General features: G+C 43.1%; 2 protein-coding genes and 1 non-coding gene across 4 annotated transcripts in view; 1 reads left to right on the top strand and 2 right to left on the bottom strand.

The window, feature by feature from the left end:
- The window catches only part of MATN2 (matrilin 2), a 173,129-nt gene extending 171,843 nt beyond the window's left edge, over positions 1-1,286 (top strand). For both annotated transcript variants that reach the window (XM_027561473.1, XM_027561472.1), the window contains exon 19: positions 707-1,286. In XM_027561473.1, coding sequence (XP_027417274.1) covers positions 707-762 — 56 coding nt within the window. In that variant the 3' untranslated portion in view covers positions 763-1,286. The remainder of the gene's footprint in view (positions 1-706) is intronic.
- Positions 1,287-8,498: 7,212 nt separating this feature from the next.
- Positions 8,499-11,890, bottom strand: RPL30 (ribosomal protein L30). Its single transcript, XM_027561471.1, has 5 exons — positions 11,786-11,890; positions 11,627-11,678; positions 11,089-11,234; positions 9,343-9,473; positions 8,499-8,605 (listed from the first exon to the last, which is right to left on the bottom strand). The coding sequence occupies exons 2-5, from the start codon at positions 11,645-11,647 to the stop codon at positions 8,556-8,558; spliced, it is 348 nt and encodes a 115-aa protein (XP_027417272.1). The 5' UTR covers positions 11,648-11,678; positions 11,786-11,890; the 3' UTR covers positions 8,499-8,555.
- LOC113904548 lies at positions 8,785-8,916 on the bottom strand. The gene has a single exon (XR_003514566.1). It is a non-coding gene; the product is annotated as a small nucleolar RNA SNORA72 (small nucleolar RNA).
- Positions 11,891-20,477: the final 8,587 nt, after the last annotated feature.

Raw genomic sequence — 20,477 nt, 5'->3', positions numbered from 1 at the left:
TGGACTGTAGCCTGCTAGGCTCCTCCGTCCATGGGATTTCTCAGGCAAGAATACTGGAGTGGCTTGCCATTTCCTTCTCCAAGGCATCTTCCCAACTCAGGGATCGAACTCCTGTCTCCTGTATGGGCAGGTGGATTCTTTACCGCTCCAGGGACGCCCTAATGTGCCTCTGCTCTGCCTTCTCCCGGCCTGCCTCCGAGGGTTTACTTCACAAGGTACTAAGGAAGTTGTATGTGTCAGACGTCCTCAAGGCTGCTACCCTATGGTCTCATCCTGCCTCATGGGTGAAAATTCCCCACCTTCTTCTCTTCTGATGTCATATCTTACTTTCCAAGACCTAATCCTTTTTTTTTTTTTTTCCTCCTCTCCTCGTTCCCAGCATTATCAGTTCAGCTCCCAGAGGTGTGCTATGGTAAATTAATTTATAAGTAACAGGAGAATGAGTAGAATTGAAATTTTTAAAAAGAAAAATGTGAACTGAGCTATCTGGATTTAATGTAAAAAAAAAAGTATTTAACCCAACACAGATCTATAGTCTTAATAGTATGTACTAATGGGTTACTATAAACTTATAAGTCAGAATTACAGAAATGGAAAAAACCAAAGCCCTGTATTTTGCAGGACACAAATTCTTTTGTAGATAAATCAAGTTGTATTTGAATATAAATAGGCCATTCAGATTCCTCTTCCTTAATTTGAGATTTACTAGAAGAAATGACACAGAGAATGGAAGCCCTGGAAAATCGCCTGCGATACAGATGAAGATTCACAATGCTCTACGTATCTGTACGTCATTGTGTCAAGGGTTACAGTGAAAACAGTTCGGAGCCCTCAAAGCTCAGGCTGTCATTGATTCTGTAAGGTTGTAAAGTAAAACATACCAAGAGTTGAGAAAGCTGATTTGCTACAGAACAAAGGCAAAACACACACACTAACTTGTACGAATTCACTGGGAAAAAAAAAAAACCGGTCAGAATCCTAAAAGGAGTTTTATCAAGTGAGAACAAATAAGCTATGCAAGATACTCTGTAACGTACTGTGGACACCATTTGCTTTGGTCTTGTTCTGCCTTAGTGGTACAATATCATTCGACAACAACATAAAATCTGCAGTTTTACAGACTTAACTTCCGTAGAACACTGGCCATGGGAAAGCTATTTTTTTTTTTTATCAGACTTTACCTTGATATATGTATATGGATGTATGCATAAAATCATAGAACATATGTACTTGTATAAGAAGTTGGATTTTTTATACAATATTAAAATTCACTTCAGAGAACAGTATTCTGTGTAAAATTCTTAATCTTAAATGCAAAATATGCATACATGAGAAATGGCTAAGATACGTATGAAAAAAAATGTTGAAGCTCACCGATAATCAGGAAAATGCAGGTTAAAGCAATCAACTTGGCAAGTTACTGTGTCTGACGACAGTGTTGGTAAGGCTGAGGAAACATGGGGCTCCCACACACTGCTAGTGAGAACACAAATGGGCAGTCTCTGGAGAATAATCTGTCCCTACCTAGTAAAACTGAAAATGCAGCCCTACCCTGTACTCTAGCAACTGCACTTACAGGTATCAAACTAAAAGATTTTAACACATACATACAAGGAGGCCTGTATGAGAATGTTACTAGAGTTTGTAAAATTAACAAATTACAAATAACCTAATCATCACCAGAGGGGGAACAGATAAACTGTGGTACGGTCCATAACTCAGAAATACTATGCAACATTTAAAAGAATGTACTCAATCTACATGTACATGGTAAAACTCAGTCTTATGGACTCTGTTGGAGAGGGAGAGGGTGGGAAGATTTGGGAGAATGGCATTGAAACATGTATAATATCATGTATGAAACGAGTTGCCAGTCCAGGTTCGATGCACGATACTGGATGCTTGGGGCTGGTGCACTGGGACGACCCAGAGGGATGGTATGGGGAGGGAGGAGGGAGGAGGGTTCAGGATGGCGAACACATGTATACCTGTGGCAGATTCATTTCGATATTTGGCAAAAGTAATACAATATTGTAAAGTTTAAAAATAAAATAAAATTTAAAAATAAATAAATAAAGATGAAAAAAAAAAAGCCAATGGGAGGACTTCCCTGGTGGTCCAGTGGTGAAGAATCTGCCTGCCAATGCAGGGGACACAGGTTCAACCCCTGGTCCGGGAAGATCCCACATGTCTCAGAACAACTAAGCCCACGTGCCACAACTACTGGCTTTCCCGTGCTCTAGAGCCACAGAGCCGCCAACGACTGGGCCCACATGCAGCAACTACTGAAGCCCAAGCGCCGAGAGCCCGTGCTCTGCAACGAGAGAAGCCGCTGCAGAGAAGCCCGAGCACTGCAATTACAGAAAGCCCACCCCCAGCAGCCAGAAAACCACCATAATAATGAATAAATTAAAAAAAAAAATCTTCCCAAAGGGTGATGTAGCAGAATAGGAAGACCATCTCTTAGACCTCAATCTAGAAACCATCTAATTCTTTCCAAGTATAAAAGTTGTGATTCGAAGTATTAAACTTTCAGTGTATATTTATATTTGAGTCCTCCATGTGATCCTGAAAACGGGTTTTCATCCAAAGTGTGGATTTGGGTTGGCACTTCCTTTTGAGACGTAATCCTACTTTAGCCGTTGCTTCCACTGTCTCCAGTCTACTTTGCGTTGAGTCCTGGCTCCCCCTAGTGGCTCTAGGCGGCATGCACACAAACACACGCGGCCGCTCCCCCTGCCCACCCCCACGTACGCTTTAGCTGTTTAGTACATTTCACTGCACCGTTTTCAACTTTCTCCAACTTGGGAAGGAAGGTGCCTTCGTGGAAGACAAAACCTCCAACTAGTCCGTCAAATTCACATAGTAACCCAAGATATTTAACTTGAGAATTGTTTAAAATTTAAAATAGTTCCCGGGCTTCCCCGGTGGTACAGCGGGTAAGAAGCAGCCTACCAGTGCACGGGACACGGGTTCGATCCCTGGACCAGGAAGATCCCACATTCCGTGGAGCAAGTAAAGCCTGTGCACCGCCAACTACTGAAGCCCGTGCGCTAGAGCCTGTGTTCCGCAGGAGAAGCCACTGCAATGGGGCAAGAAAGACTAGCCAACATTCATTGCAACTGGAGAAAGCCCGCACACAGCAATGAAAACCTAGTGCTACCAAAGAGAAAGAAATAGTTCTCCATTTCTGTTTGCTCTCTGTATGTCTCAGGTACAAAGGTTTTGCTTTCCACTTTCACTACTTGTGTGACCATCCCTCATCTAATAGTAGTAACTCAGGGCGCTAATCAAGATGGTGGAGTATAAGGATGTGGAAATCATCTCTTCCCACAGGTTCATCAAAAACACACTGACATACTCAACAGTTCTCACAGAAGACCTACTAAACACTAGCAGAAGACCTCAGACACCTGAAAGGAAAAGACCTCCACATAACCCTGGGTAGGACCAAAGAAAAAGCAAAGATATAGCAGGACGGAACCTGTGCCCCTCGGAGGGAGCTGCAAGAGTCACCAGGACAGAAAGGGAGCTTCAGAGGCGAGTGTCACAACTGGTGTGTGACAGAGAAAGAAAGAGCCGCAGTCTGTGGCGCCTGCCTGCGCTCCCCAGCCCGAGACGCACGTCTACGGGCACAGCTGGGGCCGGGTGCTGAAACTTGGGTTTAGAGCACAGAGCTGGGGAGAGGGCTGGGGCTTGGCTGCTCAGAGACAGCCCGAGAGGCCAAGTGCCGTTGTTAGGTGGGGGGTGAGGGCCCGCTGGAGCAGCCTCTTTCCTCCCTGCACTGGGCCGTCCCGGCAGGCTCTGGGATCAGGTGCCAGAGGGTTGCCCAACGTAGGAAGCAGAGCTCAGGTCTCTCCAGGTGGCTGTGCCAGACACAGACAGACACCCACACTGCGAGCTTTGTAAACTCAGCTGCAGGATGCTGTTCAGTCACCCAGTTGTGTCTGACTCTACACCTACACTGCCTGCTTTGTAAACTCAGCGCTGCGCGACATCCAAGTGGACAACAGGTGCTTCCGTGGCCGAGATGGAGCTGCTTTTGGCAGCTGTGGGCTTCCTGAGCGCGTCCATGGGGGGCTAGGCTGGGACAAGGTCTGGGCTGCCTCCGTCGCTCCCACAGACGGTCTAAGTACACGGCTGCCGCACTCCTGGGACCTGCCTGGAGTGGATCCTGCGGGTGGCCTCGTGAGCCCTGGGACCTGCCTGGAGTGGATCCTGCGGGTGGCCTCGTGAGCCCTGGGACCTGCCTGGAGTGGATCCTGCGGGTGGCCTCGTGAGCCCTGGGACCTGCCTGGAGTGGATCCGTGCGGGTGGCCTCGTGAGCCCTGGGACCTGCCTGGAGTGGATCCTGCGGGTGGCCTCGTGAGCCCGCACACTTGGTGACAGGTGCAGAGCACTCTCCTAGTGGACAGCTCTGGTAGAGGAATACTCTGTGGCTCTTCTCCTGGTGGAAGTGCTCCAGTTCTGCCTACCTCACACCACAGCTCAGATGCGACTCAGAAATGGATCTGGGGGCCTCTACTCCAATAACCAGGAACAGACTCTGTCCCCAACAAGGCTGTGGCAACCACAGAGCAGAGAGGCCCCACTCAACATCCACTACAGACTCTGGTCATCACATCAGTCAGACTCCTCACCAAAGGGATATTAAGGCCAAAACACACTGAGAGGCAGCAGGCATTTATACTAAACACAGGCCTCACATCAAAATATTAAATCCATGCAGACTACACAGGAACATTCCCACACATCCCTCCAAGATCACAGTAAGTAACTGTTTCTCCTAAACTCAGAGTAAGAGAAATACAAGTAAAATGAACCAGGACCACTCGCAGTTAAAGTCAAGAGAACTCCCCTGAAAGAACAATGAAACAGAACTCTTCAGTCTGAGAGACACCAAGTTCAAGAAGGAGATAATGAAAATACTGAAGGAATTCGGAAAGTCCATGAATAGAAATGCAGATTACTGTAAAAAAGAATTACAAACTACAAAGAGGAGCCAAGAAAAATCAGAAAATTCATTTGCCAAGATGAAAGCTAAACTAAAAGGCAATGAAAAGCAGATTGAATACTGCAGAACAAAAAATAAGTGACCTCGTAGATAGCATAGAAATCACCCAATTAGAACAGCAGACAAAAAGCCAGATTGGAGGGGGGAAAAAAAATGAAAGCATTATGAGACCACTTCAGTTCAGTTCAGTCGCTCAGTTGGGTCCAACTCTTTGCGACCCCGTGAACCGCAGCACGCCAGGCCTCCTTGTCCATCACCAACTCCCGGAATTCACCCAAACCCATGTCCATTGAGTCAGTGATGCCATCCAACCATCTCATCTTCTGTCGTCCCCTTCTCCTTCTGCCTCCAATCCCTCCAAGCATCAGGGTCTTTTCAAATGAATCAGCTCTTCGCATCAGGTGGTCTAAGCATTGGAGTTTCAGCTTCAACATCAGTCCTACCAATGAGACCGGTAGGATAATATAAAAGTGTGCCAATCTACATACACATAGGAATTCCAGAAGGAAAAGAAAGAGAAAAGGAAGTTTAAAAAAAAAGTATTCTAAGAAATTATGGCTGAAAACTTCCCAAACCTAAGGAAAGAAACAGATATCCAGGTACAGGAAGCACAGAGTCCTTCCAGTATTTTTTCTGACCATAATGACATGAAACTAGAAATCAACAACAAAAGAAGAAATGAGAAAAAAAATGGTTACACGGAGACTAAAACAACATGCCAATGAGTCAAAGATAAAATCAAAGAAGAAACTAAAAAATACCTTGAGACAAATGACAATGAAAACACACCCATCCAAAATTTATGGAATATAGCAAAGGCAGTTGTTAGAGGTTAAGTACATAGTGATACAGGCCTTCCTCAAAAAAATAAGAAAAATCTCAATCTTACCTATCACCTAAAAGAATTCGAAAAAGAACAAAATCTAAAGACAGGAGAAGGAAAAAAATAATGAAGATCAGAGAGGAGACAAATAAGATTAAAAAAAAAAAAAAAAAATGAAAAAATCCATAAAGCCAAGAGCTGACTTATTGAAAGGGTGCTCAGTCGCATCCAACTCTGTGGTTCCATGGACTAACTTTTCAGCCAGACTCCCCTGTCCATGGGATTTCCCAGGCAAGAGTACTAGAGTGGGTTATCATTCGCTTCTCCAGCGGATCCTCCTAACCCAGGTCTCTCGCACTGTGGGGAGCTTCTTTACCACTGTGCCACCTGGGAAGCTCTTGAAAGGTAAACATGGACAAATCTCTAGTCATGCTCACCAAAAAAAAAAAAAAGAGAAAACCCAAGTCAACAAGAGGAAGAGGACTTCCCTGCTGGTACAATGGGTAAGAATCCACCTGTCAATGCAGGGGATATGAGTTCGATCCTTGGACAGGGGAGACAGCACAAGCCAGATCAACTATGCCCGTGTGCCCCAACTGCTGAAGCCAATGGGCCTAGCGCCTGTGCTTCGCAACAGAAGTCGCCACAATGAGAAGGCCACAAACCGCAACTACAGTAGCCCTTGCTCTCTTGCAACTAGACAAAGCCAGTGCCCGGCGACAAAGATCCAGTGTAACCAAAAACAAAAATAATAAAAACAAAGGAAGAAATGAAAAAGAAGTAACAACTGATACTGCAATGGGACAGAATACAGAGCCCCAAAATAAACCTACCTGCCAGGGGGCTTCCCTGGTTGGCTCAGACACTTGCAATGTGGGAGACCTGAGTTTGATCCCTGGGTCAGGAAGATCCCTGGAAGGAACAGCTACCCACTGCAGTATTCTTGCCTGGAGAATTCCATGGACAGCGAAGCCCGGGGTCACAAAGAGATAAGACTAAGATACCAATATGCTGAATTTAAGTTCAGCAAATACTCGACTTTTTGGATAGTGTATTGAAGGCATTCACACCTCCTGTGTCTCATTCCTCTACCATCAAAAACTGCCTTCACAAGTTGACTGGCTCTAAAGTCCAAAAAACATTTCTAACACTTCTACAAACTTAGAACCCAACACAACATATCCTGGGTATACCCTACCAGCAATATTCAACTCAATAAAAACCTGAGTCACAATTTCCCCCTAATTCCTTTCAGTGTTTCAAAAGGTATTATTAGATGTGAGAAAAGGGTTACACAGGACATACTTCGGAGATGTAGTATGTGGTATCCCCCCAATCATCTTTTAGGACTGAAAATATATAAAACACACTTTGTGAAACTGTGAAACACTGAAGATCTGACAATATTCTGCAGTTGTCCCAAGTACATTTTTTTCTACAAAGGCTTCCCAGTGACAGACTTTTATTCTCTTGAACTCTAAAATTATTGCAGATGGTGACTGCAGTCATGAAAATTAAGACACTTGATCCTTGGAAGAAAAGCTATGAACAACCTTGACAGTATATGAAAAAGCTGAGACAGTACTTTGCCAACAAAGGTCCGTCTAGTCAAGGCTATGGTTTTCCCAGTATTCATGTATGGATGTAAGAGTTTGGACTGTGAAGAAAGCTGAGCGCCGAAGAATTGATGCTTTTGAACTGTGGTGCTGGAGAAGACTCGAGAGTCCCTTGGACTGCAAGGAGATCAAACCAGTCAATCCTAAAGGAAGTCAGGCCTGAATATTCATTGGAAGGACTGATGCTGAAACTCCAATACTTTGGCCACCTGATGTGAAGAATTGACTCATTGGAAAAGACCCCGATGCTGGGAAAGACTGAAGGTAGGAGAAGGGGATGAGAGAGGATAAGATGGTTGGATGCCATCACCAACTTGATTGGCCTGAGTTTGAGTAAGCTCCGGGAGCTGGAGATGGACAGGGAAGACTGGTGTGCTGCAGTCCATGGGGTCGCAAAGAGTTGGATACGACTAAGCAACTGAACTGAACTGTACTACTACAAACCCTTAAGTAAGACCTTGCTTCATTAAAGTTCAATAGAACTTCTCTCACCCTATGAAAATCTGGAGGTGGAAGGAACATATTTCACTTAATCCTCTTTGCTACTCAGATTCAGTGGATTTAAGGTGGACTGTAAAACTGCAGTTCTGGTTAGATTCTGGGAATTGACCCTTGTTGCCTCTGACATACTCAACAAAATGACAACAATACCAGAGACTTCTCTAGTGATCCAGTGGTGAGGAATCTGCCTTGCAATGCAAGGACACAGGTTTGATCCCTGGTCATGGAACTAAGATCCAACACGCCGCAATTAAGTCTGTGCGTAACCACCGCCAAGACCCAACGCAGCCGAATAAACATTTAAAAAAATGACAGCAATATCCTGGGACTGAAATTATGAAAACTAAGCTTTAAAAATCTAGTACTGGAAAGGAACTCAGTGCACTCCCTTTACAAAAACAGGGCAAGTGAAACTGGGATATCTGGCTCTTAACCCACAAGTTTTGCCACTGCATCTTGATGCCCCATCGTCACTAATCTAGCTTCAGGCAAATATACTGGGACAAGAAGAAATGAAAACAAATAAATAAATAACTGCAATGAGTACAGTGTTTTTAAAACAAGCTCTGGCCAGTTTTATTAAAGAAAAATTGTACATGATTTACTTTTCACCAGTCTGTTCTGGCATGCTTCTAATAATATCAGAATCACCTAAAAAATAAAACACAATAATTTTTACAACATATTTAGTGGCAACTGGTAATCATCAAACTAGCAATGGTTATCTTCAAAAGTTATCACACTAGCTGTGCTACCATTTCTCAAGGTTGATCAGACACCTAGAGTCACAGACATTTCCCACACAAGACGTGTCATGTAAATCAGACTTGGTTTATCACCAGCATTTATAAAGCCAGACCTAGGCAGAGAACTAGGTCTGGGGACACATGCATGGTCTTAATATAGCGAATGTTTAGCCTGCCCTGATTATTACAAAATCAGAACAGCGAGAATATTCGCAGTAGCTTCATGAATTAGAAATTCTTAAGTTCAAAACATGACGTGTATTTGTAGGCCCTTTTCTCCCCCTCAACCTAATTTTACCCATCTATTCTCAGGCAGCCAGTAAGGATTCCTTTCTTCTACTGTTTCACCTGATTATTCTCCCCCTTTATAATTTCACCTTTTACCAAAGCCCTAAGACATAATTTCTTAGGTGCGGTATGAAATTAAATTCATCATCTCAAAGTAAAAAGAATTTCATTTATGACAAAGATAATTATGTACTGACATTCACTAACTCTCCATGACATAAGCCTGCAGGATATCCCTTGCTATATACAAATTCTCAGACTGAACTTAGGGACCAAAGACATTTGTATAGTAAGAAATCCTTGTTATTACATCATAAAGAAAAAAAGACTTCTTTTATGACTGAAAAAGCATACCTGGATCAATGATAGCCAGTGTGCATACTCTGTAGTATTTTCCACATGCTGTGCCCAATTCAATATTATTGCCACTGTAGTGATGGACACCAGTTTTGGCCAACATGGCGTAATACTCTATTTCAGATTTCCTTTGGGAATAAAAACAAAAAAAGGCAAATAAACCATACCAACTGACACAGATTAAACGTTACTGCTCTCATTAGTTCCAATGTTGGTAAGGCCTTCAAATAGTAAGCCATTTATTATTCTTAAAAATATCATATTCATTATCCAACACCAAACATCCTTTGGATCCTCTACAGTACATATTTGTGCTCATGGAAAAAGAGGGTACAGAATAAAATCATCATTTGCTTAGCATTTACTATCTGCCAGACACTTTACAGAATTCCCATGACAATGTCTCAGCCATTTATATCATCACCCTCTGGTGCTCTGAGTCCTAGATGGAGAGTAATAGAACAGGTATACCTCAGGTACTGCAAATTCCTTCCAGACCACTGCAATAAATCAAATACTGCAATAAAGCTAGCCACAGGGATTTGTTAATTTCCAAGTGCATATAAAAGTTGTTTACCCTATATGTAGCCTCTAAGTGTTCAACAGCATCATGTCTAAAAAACCCCCCAACGTACATACATAAATATTTTATTGCAAAAAAAGAAGAAGGAAAAAAAAAACAACAACAACAACAACAAAAAACCAACCATCACCTGAACCTTCAGGGAATTGTAGCAGTAATATCAAAGATGACAAATCTTAACAACAAAGAAAAAGTCAGCACCTACAGACTTATACAATGCAAGGTTCCACAAACCTTCAATTTGTATTAAAAACAAAGAGAACTAATTAAGTGAAGAAAAGCTAAATCCAATAAAATAAAAACAGGCATGCCATAGGCTTGCACTTGCCCAAAGTTAACGTTTTTTGTGACCACCAAGTAGGTAGAGAGCCATCAAGGAGCTTGTTAAAAATGCATCAGGCCCCAATCCAGATCCATTAAATCTGACTTGCATTTAAACCAAATCACTTGCGACTGAATGTACATTCATGCCGAAAGCCACTGCTCTAATAGGTAAGTGTGAATTCTGTGAAGTAAGACCAAAGTTTTGAGATGAGATGCAAGAGAGCTCTCCAGGCTTTGCCCATTAGGTACAGACACCCTGTATGAAATGCTGTGAGTTTATGCATTAGGGTAGAAAATCAACAAGCACAGGACTGAAAACATGGCTGATACTCTGCATGGTCCAACTTGAACTTATGTACACCACCTCGTAAGATCAGTTTCAAAACAGTGAATCAGGCAAAAACTGGGTGAATTGGAAGCGTGCAGATCCACAGGCCAGCGTGAACTCTTCTGATCTTAGCTTCTCTATGCTATAAGTAATTCATAAAACGAAGTCCTTTAAAAACACCTCAAAGTAAAAAGAACAAGCAAAAAAAGGCAGGACATAAGGAAAAGCAACTTACGTTTCTGCACTACCCTCAAACTTTGCCCTTCTTTGGTTTCTGTCACACATTTCTCCCAAGGAGAACCACATAGGAGGAGAGACTATGAAGGGGAGAAAAATCAAGAGCCAAACACAACAGAAACCCTTAAATTATCCTGCAAATGTGCCCCTGTAATACAAATTCTACCTGACACCCAGTTCACGCTACCCAGATTGCAAGCTCACACTCCTGGATATTTGCTCAGGACGAACTTACAGTGGAAGACACACACCCTCGGGTTCTTTCAATTACCTCAAGGCTGGGCAGTTGTTGGCGAGAATGACCAGTTTCGCTTTGCCTTGTCTGATCATTTTCAGAGTCTGTTTGTACCCCAGCACGTACTTTCCACTTTTCATAACCAGCTGGAGCCTAGAGTTGATCGACTCCAGTGACTTTTTCTACAAAGAAAACATTTAATAGGAACTTGATTGAAGGCCTTGTTTGTAACCACTCAAAACTGGATCCAGGGACTTCCCTGGTGGTCCAGTGGTTAAGTCTCCCCCGCTTCCAAGCAGGGAGCACGGGTTCCATCCCTAGAAAGGGAACTAAGATCTCGCAAGCCTCGGCCAAAAACAAAAAACACTGGATCCTGCTTCCTGGAACCGGAGCCCCTTAATAAACCTCCGAAGAAAAGGGTTCCAAAGCACTGAGAAGGTCTCTCGGGTTCTTTCTGGAAGCCTCCAAGGCCAGCGGGTACGCTGTCCGCCCAGAGAGCTCAAAACTGCCCGCCCCGGCCAAGACTCATCTCTCCACGTGAAATAGGCTTCCGGCCCTGGCCTGCTTCACTCACCGTCTTCTTTGCGGCCACCATCTTCCTGCCTTAGATGCGGGACGCCCCCAACCTAGAACACAGAGGACAGGACAGGAAGTTTACGATCTGAAGTCCCAAACCGGCAACTCCCTGGGCACCGCGCGCTGCCAAAACCTCGGCCCGGAGGAGCCCACTCACCAAGAGCAGCCGCCAAGATGGCCGGGGAGCGAGAAAGGAAAGAATTCCCACAATGCCAAGCTCTTCACGGCGGGGCGGTGAGCCGTCACACCGAGACCGGAAGCGGAAGCAAATGTCCAGCGGAAGGGGCGGGACAAGAAGAGGCGGGCCGGTGCTGGTGACTCTGGCGGCTCAGTTGTGTTCGATTTTTTGCGACTGTATCCCGCCAGGCTTCTCTGTCAATGGGGATTCTCCAGGCAAGAATACTGGCGTGGGTTGCCATTTCCTTCTGCAGGGGGTCTTCTGACTCAGAAGTCGAATCCAAATCTGCATTAAAGGCAGATTTTTTTTTTTTTAAACCGCTGGAGCCGCCAGGTTTTGCAGCCGAGTGGTCTGAAGTCTCACCTTGCTGTGTTCTGCTGCTCTGAAGCGGCGCGCTGCGGAACTCAGGAAAGTGGAACAGGACGGGAGTTGGAGAAGCCAACTGAGAGTGAAGCGGAAGGGGCACTGAGAAGAGGCGGCGTCTGGACCTCGGCCTCAGTGCCACAGAGCGCACCTCTGCCCGAAGCCCCGGCTCTTAGGAGACGCGGGGAGGACCCAGGTGCGCCTGAGCTCCCGGGACTACCCTCTGCCGCTGGCTTCCTTGAACTCACCTCTTCTGTAGCGTGTAAGCCGAATTTTCGGAGACAGCGATAGAACAGGTCTAACTAAAAATCTTTTTGTTGTGAACGTTGGATATTGATAAAAAAAAAGTCCAGTGACGAATCACTCAGAATATTAGGCACAGAAAGTCTCTCACCACCACACATGCAAGCAAAAAAAAAAAAAAAAGGTAAAAATCAGACAAATAAATAAGCTATCATCATGTGTCAACTTTTAGGAATCTGTTCTAAAGAGGCAGTCACTCATGCCCAAAGACATGAGAATAGGGCTATTTGTTTCAGCATTAGTTTAAATAACAAAACAAAAATGGAAACATCAGATGTTCATTATTCTTAACAAATATGTGTGTTTGCATATGCAGAAAAGTCATGTCTTGGGACTTCCCTGGTAGTCCAGTGGTTAAGAATCCACCCTGCAGTGCAGGGGACACTGGTTGGATCCCTGGTTGGGAAAATTGGGATCCCACCTGCCACAGGGCAAGTAAGCCCAGGCACCACAGCTAGAGAGCCTGCACAGGGAAAAGAAGACACAGTCTAGGACAACAAAATAAATAAATAAAATAATCTTAAAAAAGAAAATCCAAGTCTTGGGAATTCCCTGGTGGTCCAGGAGTTAGGACTCTATGCTTCCACTGCAGGGGCACGGGTTTCATCCCTAGTCAGGGGACTAAGTCCACATGCTGAATAGCCAAAAAAAGAAAAAGAAATTCAAGTCTGGAAAGTTAATCATTGAAACATATCTTTGGATGAGAGATGAGCAGAGTAGGTGGTGAAAAAAGAACATTTAATTGTACTTTATATGTTTCAGCATTGTTTGAATTATTTAAGCATTCATTGTTATGTAGAGAGCTCATTTTTAATAAAATAGTGGTTGATTTAAATAAATCTTATGAAACTTCACTTATTTCCTTAAAGCAGTAATTTTCAAAGTATGGCTTCCAGATCACCAGATTCAGAATCATTTTGACTCCCAGGTGTGTGAAGAAATCCTTCCTTGGATGTGGGGCCTGGAAATCTGAACTTAATAACCTCTATGATTTTTTTTTTTAATGTATTTATTTGGCTGCATTGGGTCTTAGTTGTGGCACATGGTATCTTTCATTGGGGTGCCTGGACTCTAGTTGTGGTTTGGGGTTAGTTGCTCTGTGGCAGGTGTGGCAGTTCCCCTACCAGGGATCAAACGCGCATCCCCTGCAGTGCAAGGTGGATTCTTAACCACTGGGCCACCAAGGAAGTCCCTCCATGGTTCTTAGAAATACTAAAATTTGAGAAGTAAGAATGAAATAGCCTAGTTGGTTTTGAGGAGTGCATGCTTAGATAGAGACACTAATGATGCCTTACACTTTTATAACGAGCTCTGTACTTTGAATATTTTTTAATATCTACTTGTCCTCAAAGTAATCAGCATAAATATTACCCCCACTTTAGAAATTCAATGATTAAAACACTTGAGGTGACTTTTCTGATGCTTTTCATTTTATCATACCACGTTTCTGGTCCTTAATATATGTCCTAACAATACTTTTTTTTGTGTAATGTCCTCACTATATTTTAAAGGAAGGTCTTAGTTGCTTTCTCACAGGGATCTTACCATGGTTTTGTACTGGAAGCCAGGGATAGACATTCATACACTGATATATATGAATCATGACCACAAAATGTTTGAAAATTTTACCTACAGAATCCTAACTGATCTTGTTATATCTTTTTGGAGATAGGTTTAGGTTCTTGCTTTTTCTATTTAATACCTGAAAGACTTGGCTCAAACTGTCTAACTTCTAAGTTTCAGTTTCCTTATCAAAAAGCTAGAATGATAGTCTCTACCTCGTGGTATTGTGAGGATCGCAGTAAACGTTACGCTGTGTGAAGCACCTAGCACAGGGCCATGTGCAGTGGGCGTTAGCTTTCTTTCTCAGTCCCACTCCTGTCTCCCCAACCTCCCCACCGCAACCACTCACACACACCTAAAGTCATTCACGGCATTGCGAAACCAAACACTAGTGGAAGAACCCAAACACTTGCCATGCAAGAATGACAGTCAAATCCTTTGGCTTGTGAAGATTTCATAACTATTTCCACACTTGTATTTATTAGAGCTGGAGTCGGCAAGCTTTTTCTGTAGAGAGCCAAATAATGATAAAGATTTTAGACTCTGGCTGTATGGTCTCCGTGGCAACTACTCAACTCTGCTGATGCAGCACAAGAGCAGTTAGAGACAGTATGTAAATGGATGAGCATGGCTGTGTTCCAATAAAACCTTCTTTACAGAGTCAGGATTTGGCCTGCAAGCCATAGTTTGTTGACCCCCTGTGTTGGAAGATTACTATTACTTTTATTTAAAATAGCTACTTTAAGTCATCCCTTTTCTAAAGAGATAAATGTTGAAGTAGTTTATGGTGCCCCCTGCAGTGGAAGCCCAGAGTCTTAACCGCTGGACCACCAGGGAAGTCCCTGCAACTTTCAAATTGCTGAATAAATGTAAATAAAATCCTAAAATAAATGTAGATAAATAGATGGAGTAAATGCAGCAAGAGAAAATCACTCAGTGGTGTCTGACTCTTTGCGACACCATGGACTATACAGTCCGTGGAATTCTCCAGGCCAGAATACTGGAGTGGGTAGCCTTTCCCTTCCCCGGGGGATCTTCCCAACCTGGAGATTGAACCCAGGTCTCCTTCATTGCAGGCAGATTCTTTACCGGCTGAGCCACAGATCAGATCAGATCAGTCTGTCAGTCGTGTCCGACTCTGCGACCCCATGAATCGCAGCACGCCAGGCCTCCCTGTCCATCACCAACTCCTGGAGTTCATTCAAACTCCTGTCCATCCAGTCATGCCATCCAGCCATCTCATCCTCTGTCGTCCCCTTCTCCTCCTGCCCCCAATCCCTCCCAGCATCAGAGTCTTTTCCAATGAGTCAACTCTTCGCATGAGGTGGCCAAAGTACTGGAGTTTCAGCTTTAGCATCAGTCCTTCCAAAGAAATCCCAGGGCTGATCTCCTTCAGAATGGACTGGTTGGATCTCCTTGCAGTCCAAGGGACTCTCAAGAGTCTTCTCCAACACCACAGTTCAAAAGCATCAATTCTTCAGCACTCAGCCTTCTTCACAGTCCAACTCTCACATCCATACATGACCACAGGAAAAACCATAGCCTTGACTAGACGAACCTTTGTTGGCAAAGTAATGTCTCTGCTTTTGAATATGCTATCTAGGTTGGTCATAACTTTCCTTCCAAGGAGTAAGTGTCTTTTAATTTCATGGCTGTAGTCACCATCTGTAGTGATTTTGGAGCCCAGAAAAATAAAGTCTGACACTGTTTCCACTGTTTCCCCATCTATTTCCCATGAAGTGATGGGACCAGATGCCATGATCTTCGTTTTCTGAATGTTGAGCTTTAAGCCAACTTTTTCACTCTCCACTTTCACCTTCATCAAAAGGCTTTTGAGTTCCTCTTCACTTTCTGCCATAAGGGTGGTGTCATCTGCATATCTGAGGTTATTGATATTTCTCCCAGCAATCTTGATTCCAGCTTGTGTTTCTTCCAGTCCAGCGTTTCTCACGATGTACTCTGCATATAAGTTAAACAAACAGGGTGACAATATACAGCCTTGACGTACTCCTTTTCCTATTTGGAACCAGTCTGTTGTTCCATGTCCAGTTCTAACTGTTGCTTCCTGACCTGCATACAGATTTCTCAAGAGGCAGATCAGGTGGTCTGGTATTCCCATCTTTTTCAGAATTTTCCACAGTTTATTGTGATCCACACAGTCAAAGGCTTTGGCATAGTCAATAAAACAGAAATAGATGTTTTTCTGGAACTCTCTTGCTTTTTCCATGATCCAGCGAATGATGGCAATTTGATCTCTGGTTCCTCTGCCTTTTCTAAAATCAGCTTGAAAGCCCAAATGCAGCAAAGGGTTAATAATTGTTGAATTTAAAGTGGAAGATAAACGAGTATTCATTGTACTATTCAACTTTTTGTGAGTTTGAAAATCTTCATACCAAAAAGTTAAAATACAATGTATCTTCTTTTACACTTACATCATATCTCATTTTGGAATAACGACATTTAAATATTCAGGAATAATTTCAGATTACTATAGATGGGCTTCCCAGGTGGCACTAGTGGTAAAGAACCCGCCTGCCAATGCAGTTAGATGTATGAGATGCAGGTTCCATCCCTGAGTCGGGAAGATCCCCTGGAGAAGCATGGTAATCCACTCCAGTATCCTTGCCTGGAGAGTCCCATGGACAGAGGAGCCTGGTGGGCTACAGTCCATAGGGTCGCAAAGAGTCAGACACAACTGAAGTAACTTAGCACACACGCATGTGTTTTTATTTATTTATTTTTTACTGAAGGATAATTGCTTTACAGAATTTTGTTGTTTTCTGTCAAACCTTAACATGAATCAGCCATAGGTATACATATACCCTCTCCCTTTTGAACCTCCCTCCCATCTCCCGCCCCATCTCGCCCCTGTAGGTTGATATAGAGCCCCTGTTTGAGTTTTCTGAGGCATACAGCAAATTCCCGTTGGCTATCTATTTTACCTATGGTAATGGCACCCCACTCCAGTACTCTTGCCTGGAAAATCCCATGGACGGAGGAGCCTGGTAGGCTGCAGTCCACGGGGTCTCGAAGAGTCGGACATGACTGAGTGACTTCACTTTCACTTTTCACTTTCATGCATTGGAGAAGGAAATGGCAACCCCCTCCAGTGTTCTTGCCTGGAGAATCCCAGAGATGGGGGAGCCTGGTGGGCTGCTGTCTATGGGATTGCACAGAGTTGGATATGACTGAAGCGACTTAACAGCAGCAGCAGTGCAAGTTTCTGTGTTACTCTTTTCATACATCTCACCCCCTCCTCCCCTCTCCCCATGTCCATAAGTCTAGTTTCTAGTTCTGTTTCTCCATTGCTGCCCTGTAAATAAATTCTTCAGTACCATTTTTCTAGATTCTATATATATGCATTAGAATACGATATTTATCTTTCTGTATCTGAATTACTTCACTCTGTATAATAGGTTCTAGGTTCATCCACCTCATTAGGACTGACTCAAAGGCTTTCCTTTTATGACTGAATAATATTCCATTGTGTATATGTACCACAACTTCTTTATCTATTCATCTGTCAATGGACATCCAGGTTGCTTCCATATTCTAGCTATTGTAAATAGTGCTGCGGTGAACAATGGGATGCATGTGTCTTTTTCAATTTTGGTTTCCTCAGGGTATATGCCTAGGAGTGGGATTGCCAGGTCATATGGTGGTTTTATTCCTAGTTTTTTAAGGAATCTCCGAACTGTCTTTCATAGTGGCTGTATCAATTTACATTCCCACCAACAGTGCAAAAGCATTCCCTTTTCTCCACACCCTCTCCAACATTTATTGTTTGTAGACTTTTGATGCTGGCTATTCTGACTGGTGTGAGGTGACATCTCTCTGTAGTTTTGATTTTCACTTCTCTAATGAATGCAATGCATGCATTGCAAAGAGTTTTGAGAGTGGTCACTGAAGCACACTGTCAGAAGTTTAATGGCTCCACTGCATTGCCAAAGAAAGAAACCATGTGTTCAATTGAAATATGGCTGACTAATAAAAAGGAATGAGGGCTTCCCTGGTGGTCCAGTGGTTAAGATCTGCCTTGCACTGCAGGAAATGGGTTTGAGGTATACAGATATTCATCAAACTATTCAACCATTTGTGAGTTTGAAAATCTTCATACCCAAAAGTCAAGGAATGTGTATGTTTCAAGAAAGGACTTTATGGACTTCCCTGGTGGCAGGGACAGTGGACAGAAATCTTGCCAAAGCAGGGGACACAGGTTCAATCCCTGGACTGGGAAGATTCCACATGCTTCGGAGCAACTAAGCCCATGTGTTTACAACTACTGATGCCCTCATGCCTACAGCCTGTGCTCCATAACTCCACAAGAGAAGTCACTGCAAGAGGAGCCCTCACATAGCAACTAGAGAAAACCCATGAGAAAAAGCAAGGAGGACCTGGTACAGCCAAAAATCAGTAAATATAAATAAATTAAAAAAAAAAAAAAATAAAGGACTTTGCCATCCAGACTTTATTTTATTGTTCCTGGATGCTGCTGCTGCTGTTGTTGCTAAGTCGCTTCAGTCGTGTCCGACTCTGTGCGACCCCATAGACGGCAGCCCATCAGGCTCCCCCATCCCTGGGATGCTCCAGGCAAGAACACTGGAGTGGGATGCCATTTCCTTCTCCAATGCATGAGAGTGAAAAGTGAAAGTGAAGTCGCTCAGTCGTGTCCGACTCTTAGTGACCCCATGGACTGCAGCCCACCAGGCTCCTCCATCCATGGGACTTGCCAGGCAAGAGTACTGGAGTGGGGTGCTATTGGCTTCTCCGTCCTGGATGCTAGTCTGAAGCATTTCAGAGTGATTTAGAAGGAATACCAACAGGTCAACGTGACAGGACAGGCTCTCTAGTTCTCCTTCACCAAAATCGCTGCTCCAAGTTTCTGACAGTTCTCCAGGCACCTGCATTATTGTGCTTCTAGTTTTTACTTGGTGTGAGAATGAGAAGTGACAGCCTGCATTCCCTGTTAGAGCAAATACTAACAAGTTCATCTGATATTCATTGGTTCAGTACACTGGCCCATCCCCTTATTGTGAAGCAGTTAAACCTATCATGTTCATTACCATCAACTATTACTTACTCATTGTCCAGATTAGGAAGGAGCTGGTTAGTTACTTGGAATTCTACTTGTCTAACTCAACCTTCATATTCTTCAGTCACAATAGATGTTAAAAATGCTCAGAAATATAGCAGGAAGAGGGAGGGACAGTGAATCCAAGTGAAAAGACCCCGTAAACTCAGTGAATGTTGATGGCCTTTCAACTAACTAAACACACATACACTGATACATGAATTCTGAACCTACAGGGGACAAGAAGGAATGAATGCTTACATATTCCTCTCTACCATTTCTGCCTCCACAATAATGAAGAATCCAAAATATTTCTTCTATACCCATTCCCATTCAGACTGGGAATCCTCCAGACTGCACTGGATTAAAAATAGACCAGAGAAACACTTTCTCCTATTTTCTTAAAAATCATTTGTCCATTTCTCAAAAAGCATACGTTTTTTATACTCTTGGATACAAAGAAGTCAGAGCGCTTTATTCACTATTTTACTGTGGAGGAATGACACTTTTGGAAAGTAGATTGGTGTCTATAAAGGTTGGTCTTTTGCTTACTTCGTATTTCTTAGAGTCAGTTGTTGAAATTTCAGTAGAAATGGAATTCCTGTCTAAATGTTCACAAAAGAATGACACTTTACATTTTAGTTTTAATAATTTGAAAAGTCTGGCATTTGGGACCTCCCTGCAGGGGGTGGGTGTCCAGTGGTTAAGATTCCATGATTCCATTGCTGGAGAACTAAGATCCCTGGTTAGGAGATTAAGATCCCAAGTGCTGAATTGCTCAGCCAAAAAAAAAATTTTTTTTTCTTAGATTTAAAAAAGAAAAGTCTGCCATGTACTGTTATCCTTAATAAAGCTGTAATGTATAGGCTAAGACATCAATTTTTTTTTTTTTTTGCTTTTAACTAGAACTTAATTCTGTAACACCACGTCAGGCTGATCAGAAAATGTCACTGATACTTAATGGAGAAAAAGAGAACAAATGCAATTTTGTGACATCAAAACATGAGTATGTCTAGCAAAAATGGCAAATGGAGTCCTTGAAGGTAAGAAGATTCATGAACTGTATCTCCAAGATATAACACCTTTAAAATCACAGTATCAGTTATGATTCAGTATTATCAAGAAAAGACTAAAGGAATGAGTGTGGTCTGTGAGAGGGAAGGTAGTAGGCATTGTATCTCAGACTAGATACTTAATTATAAGCAATAAAAACAAGTTAGCTCGGTTAAGCAGAAATGTGTTTTGTAGTACCAAATGAACAAGACCCCATCTATGTATACTGGTTATGGGGAAGCCACACTATTTATTAGTCATTACTTCAGAGCAAGCCACAGGAAAGCACCCCTTCAAAAGTGCTTTGTCTTGACTACG

Source organism: Bos indicus x Bos taurus, chromosome 14 (assembly GCF_003369695.1).
Source record: "Bos indicus x Bos taurus breed Angus x Brahman F1 hybrid chromosome 14, Bos_hybrid_MaternalHap_v2.0, whole genome shotgun sequence".
NCBI classification, from domain to species: domain Eukaryota; kingdom Metazoa; phylum Chordata; class Mammalia; order Artiodactyla; family Bovidae; genus Bos; species Bos indicus x Bos taurus.
This window is presented reverse-complemented; position numbering and strand designations above follow the sequence as displayed.

What these genes read in the sequence shown, in the direction of transcription:
- RPL30 (XM_027561471.1), bottom strand. Translation starts at nt 11,647, where the DNA reads ATGGTGGCCGCAAAGAAGACG. An exon ending in TGGTGGCCGCAAAGAAGACG is followed by an intron (nt 11,235 to 11,626) that starts GTGAGTGAAGCA and finishes TTTTCTTTGTAG; the next exon opens with AAAAAGTCACTGGAGTCGAT. An exon ending in ACTGGCTATCATTGATCCAG is followed by an intron (nt 8,606 to 9,342) that starts GTATGCTTTTTC and finishes TTTATTTTTTAG; the next exon opens with GTGATTCTGATATTATTAGA.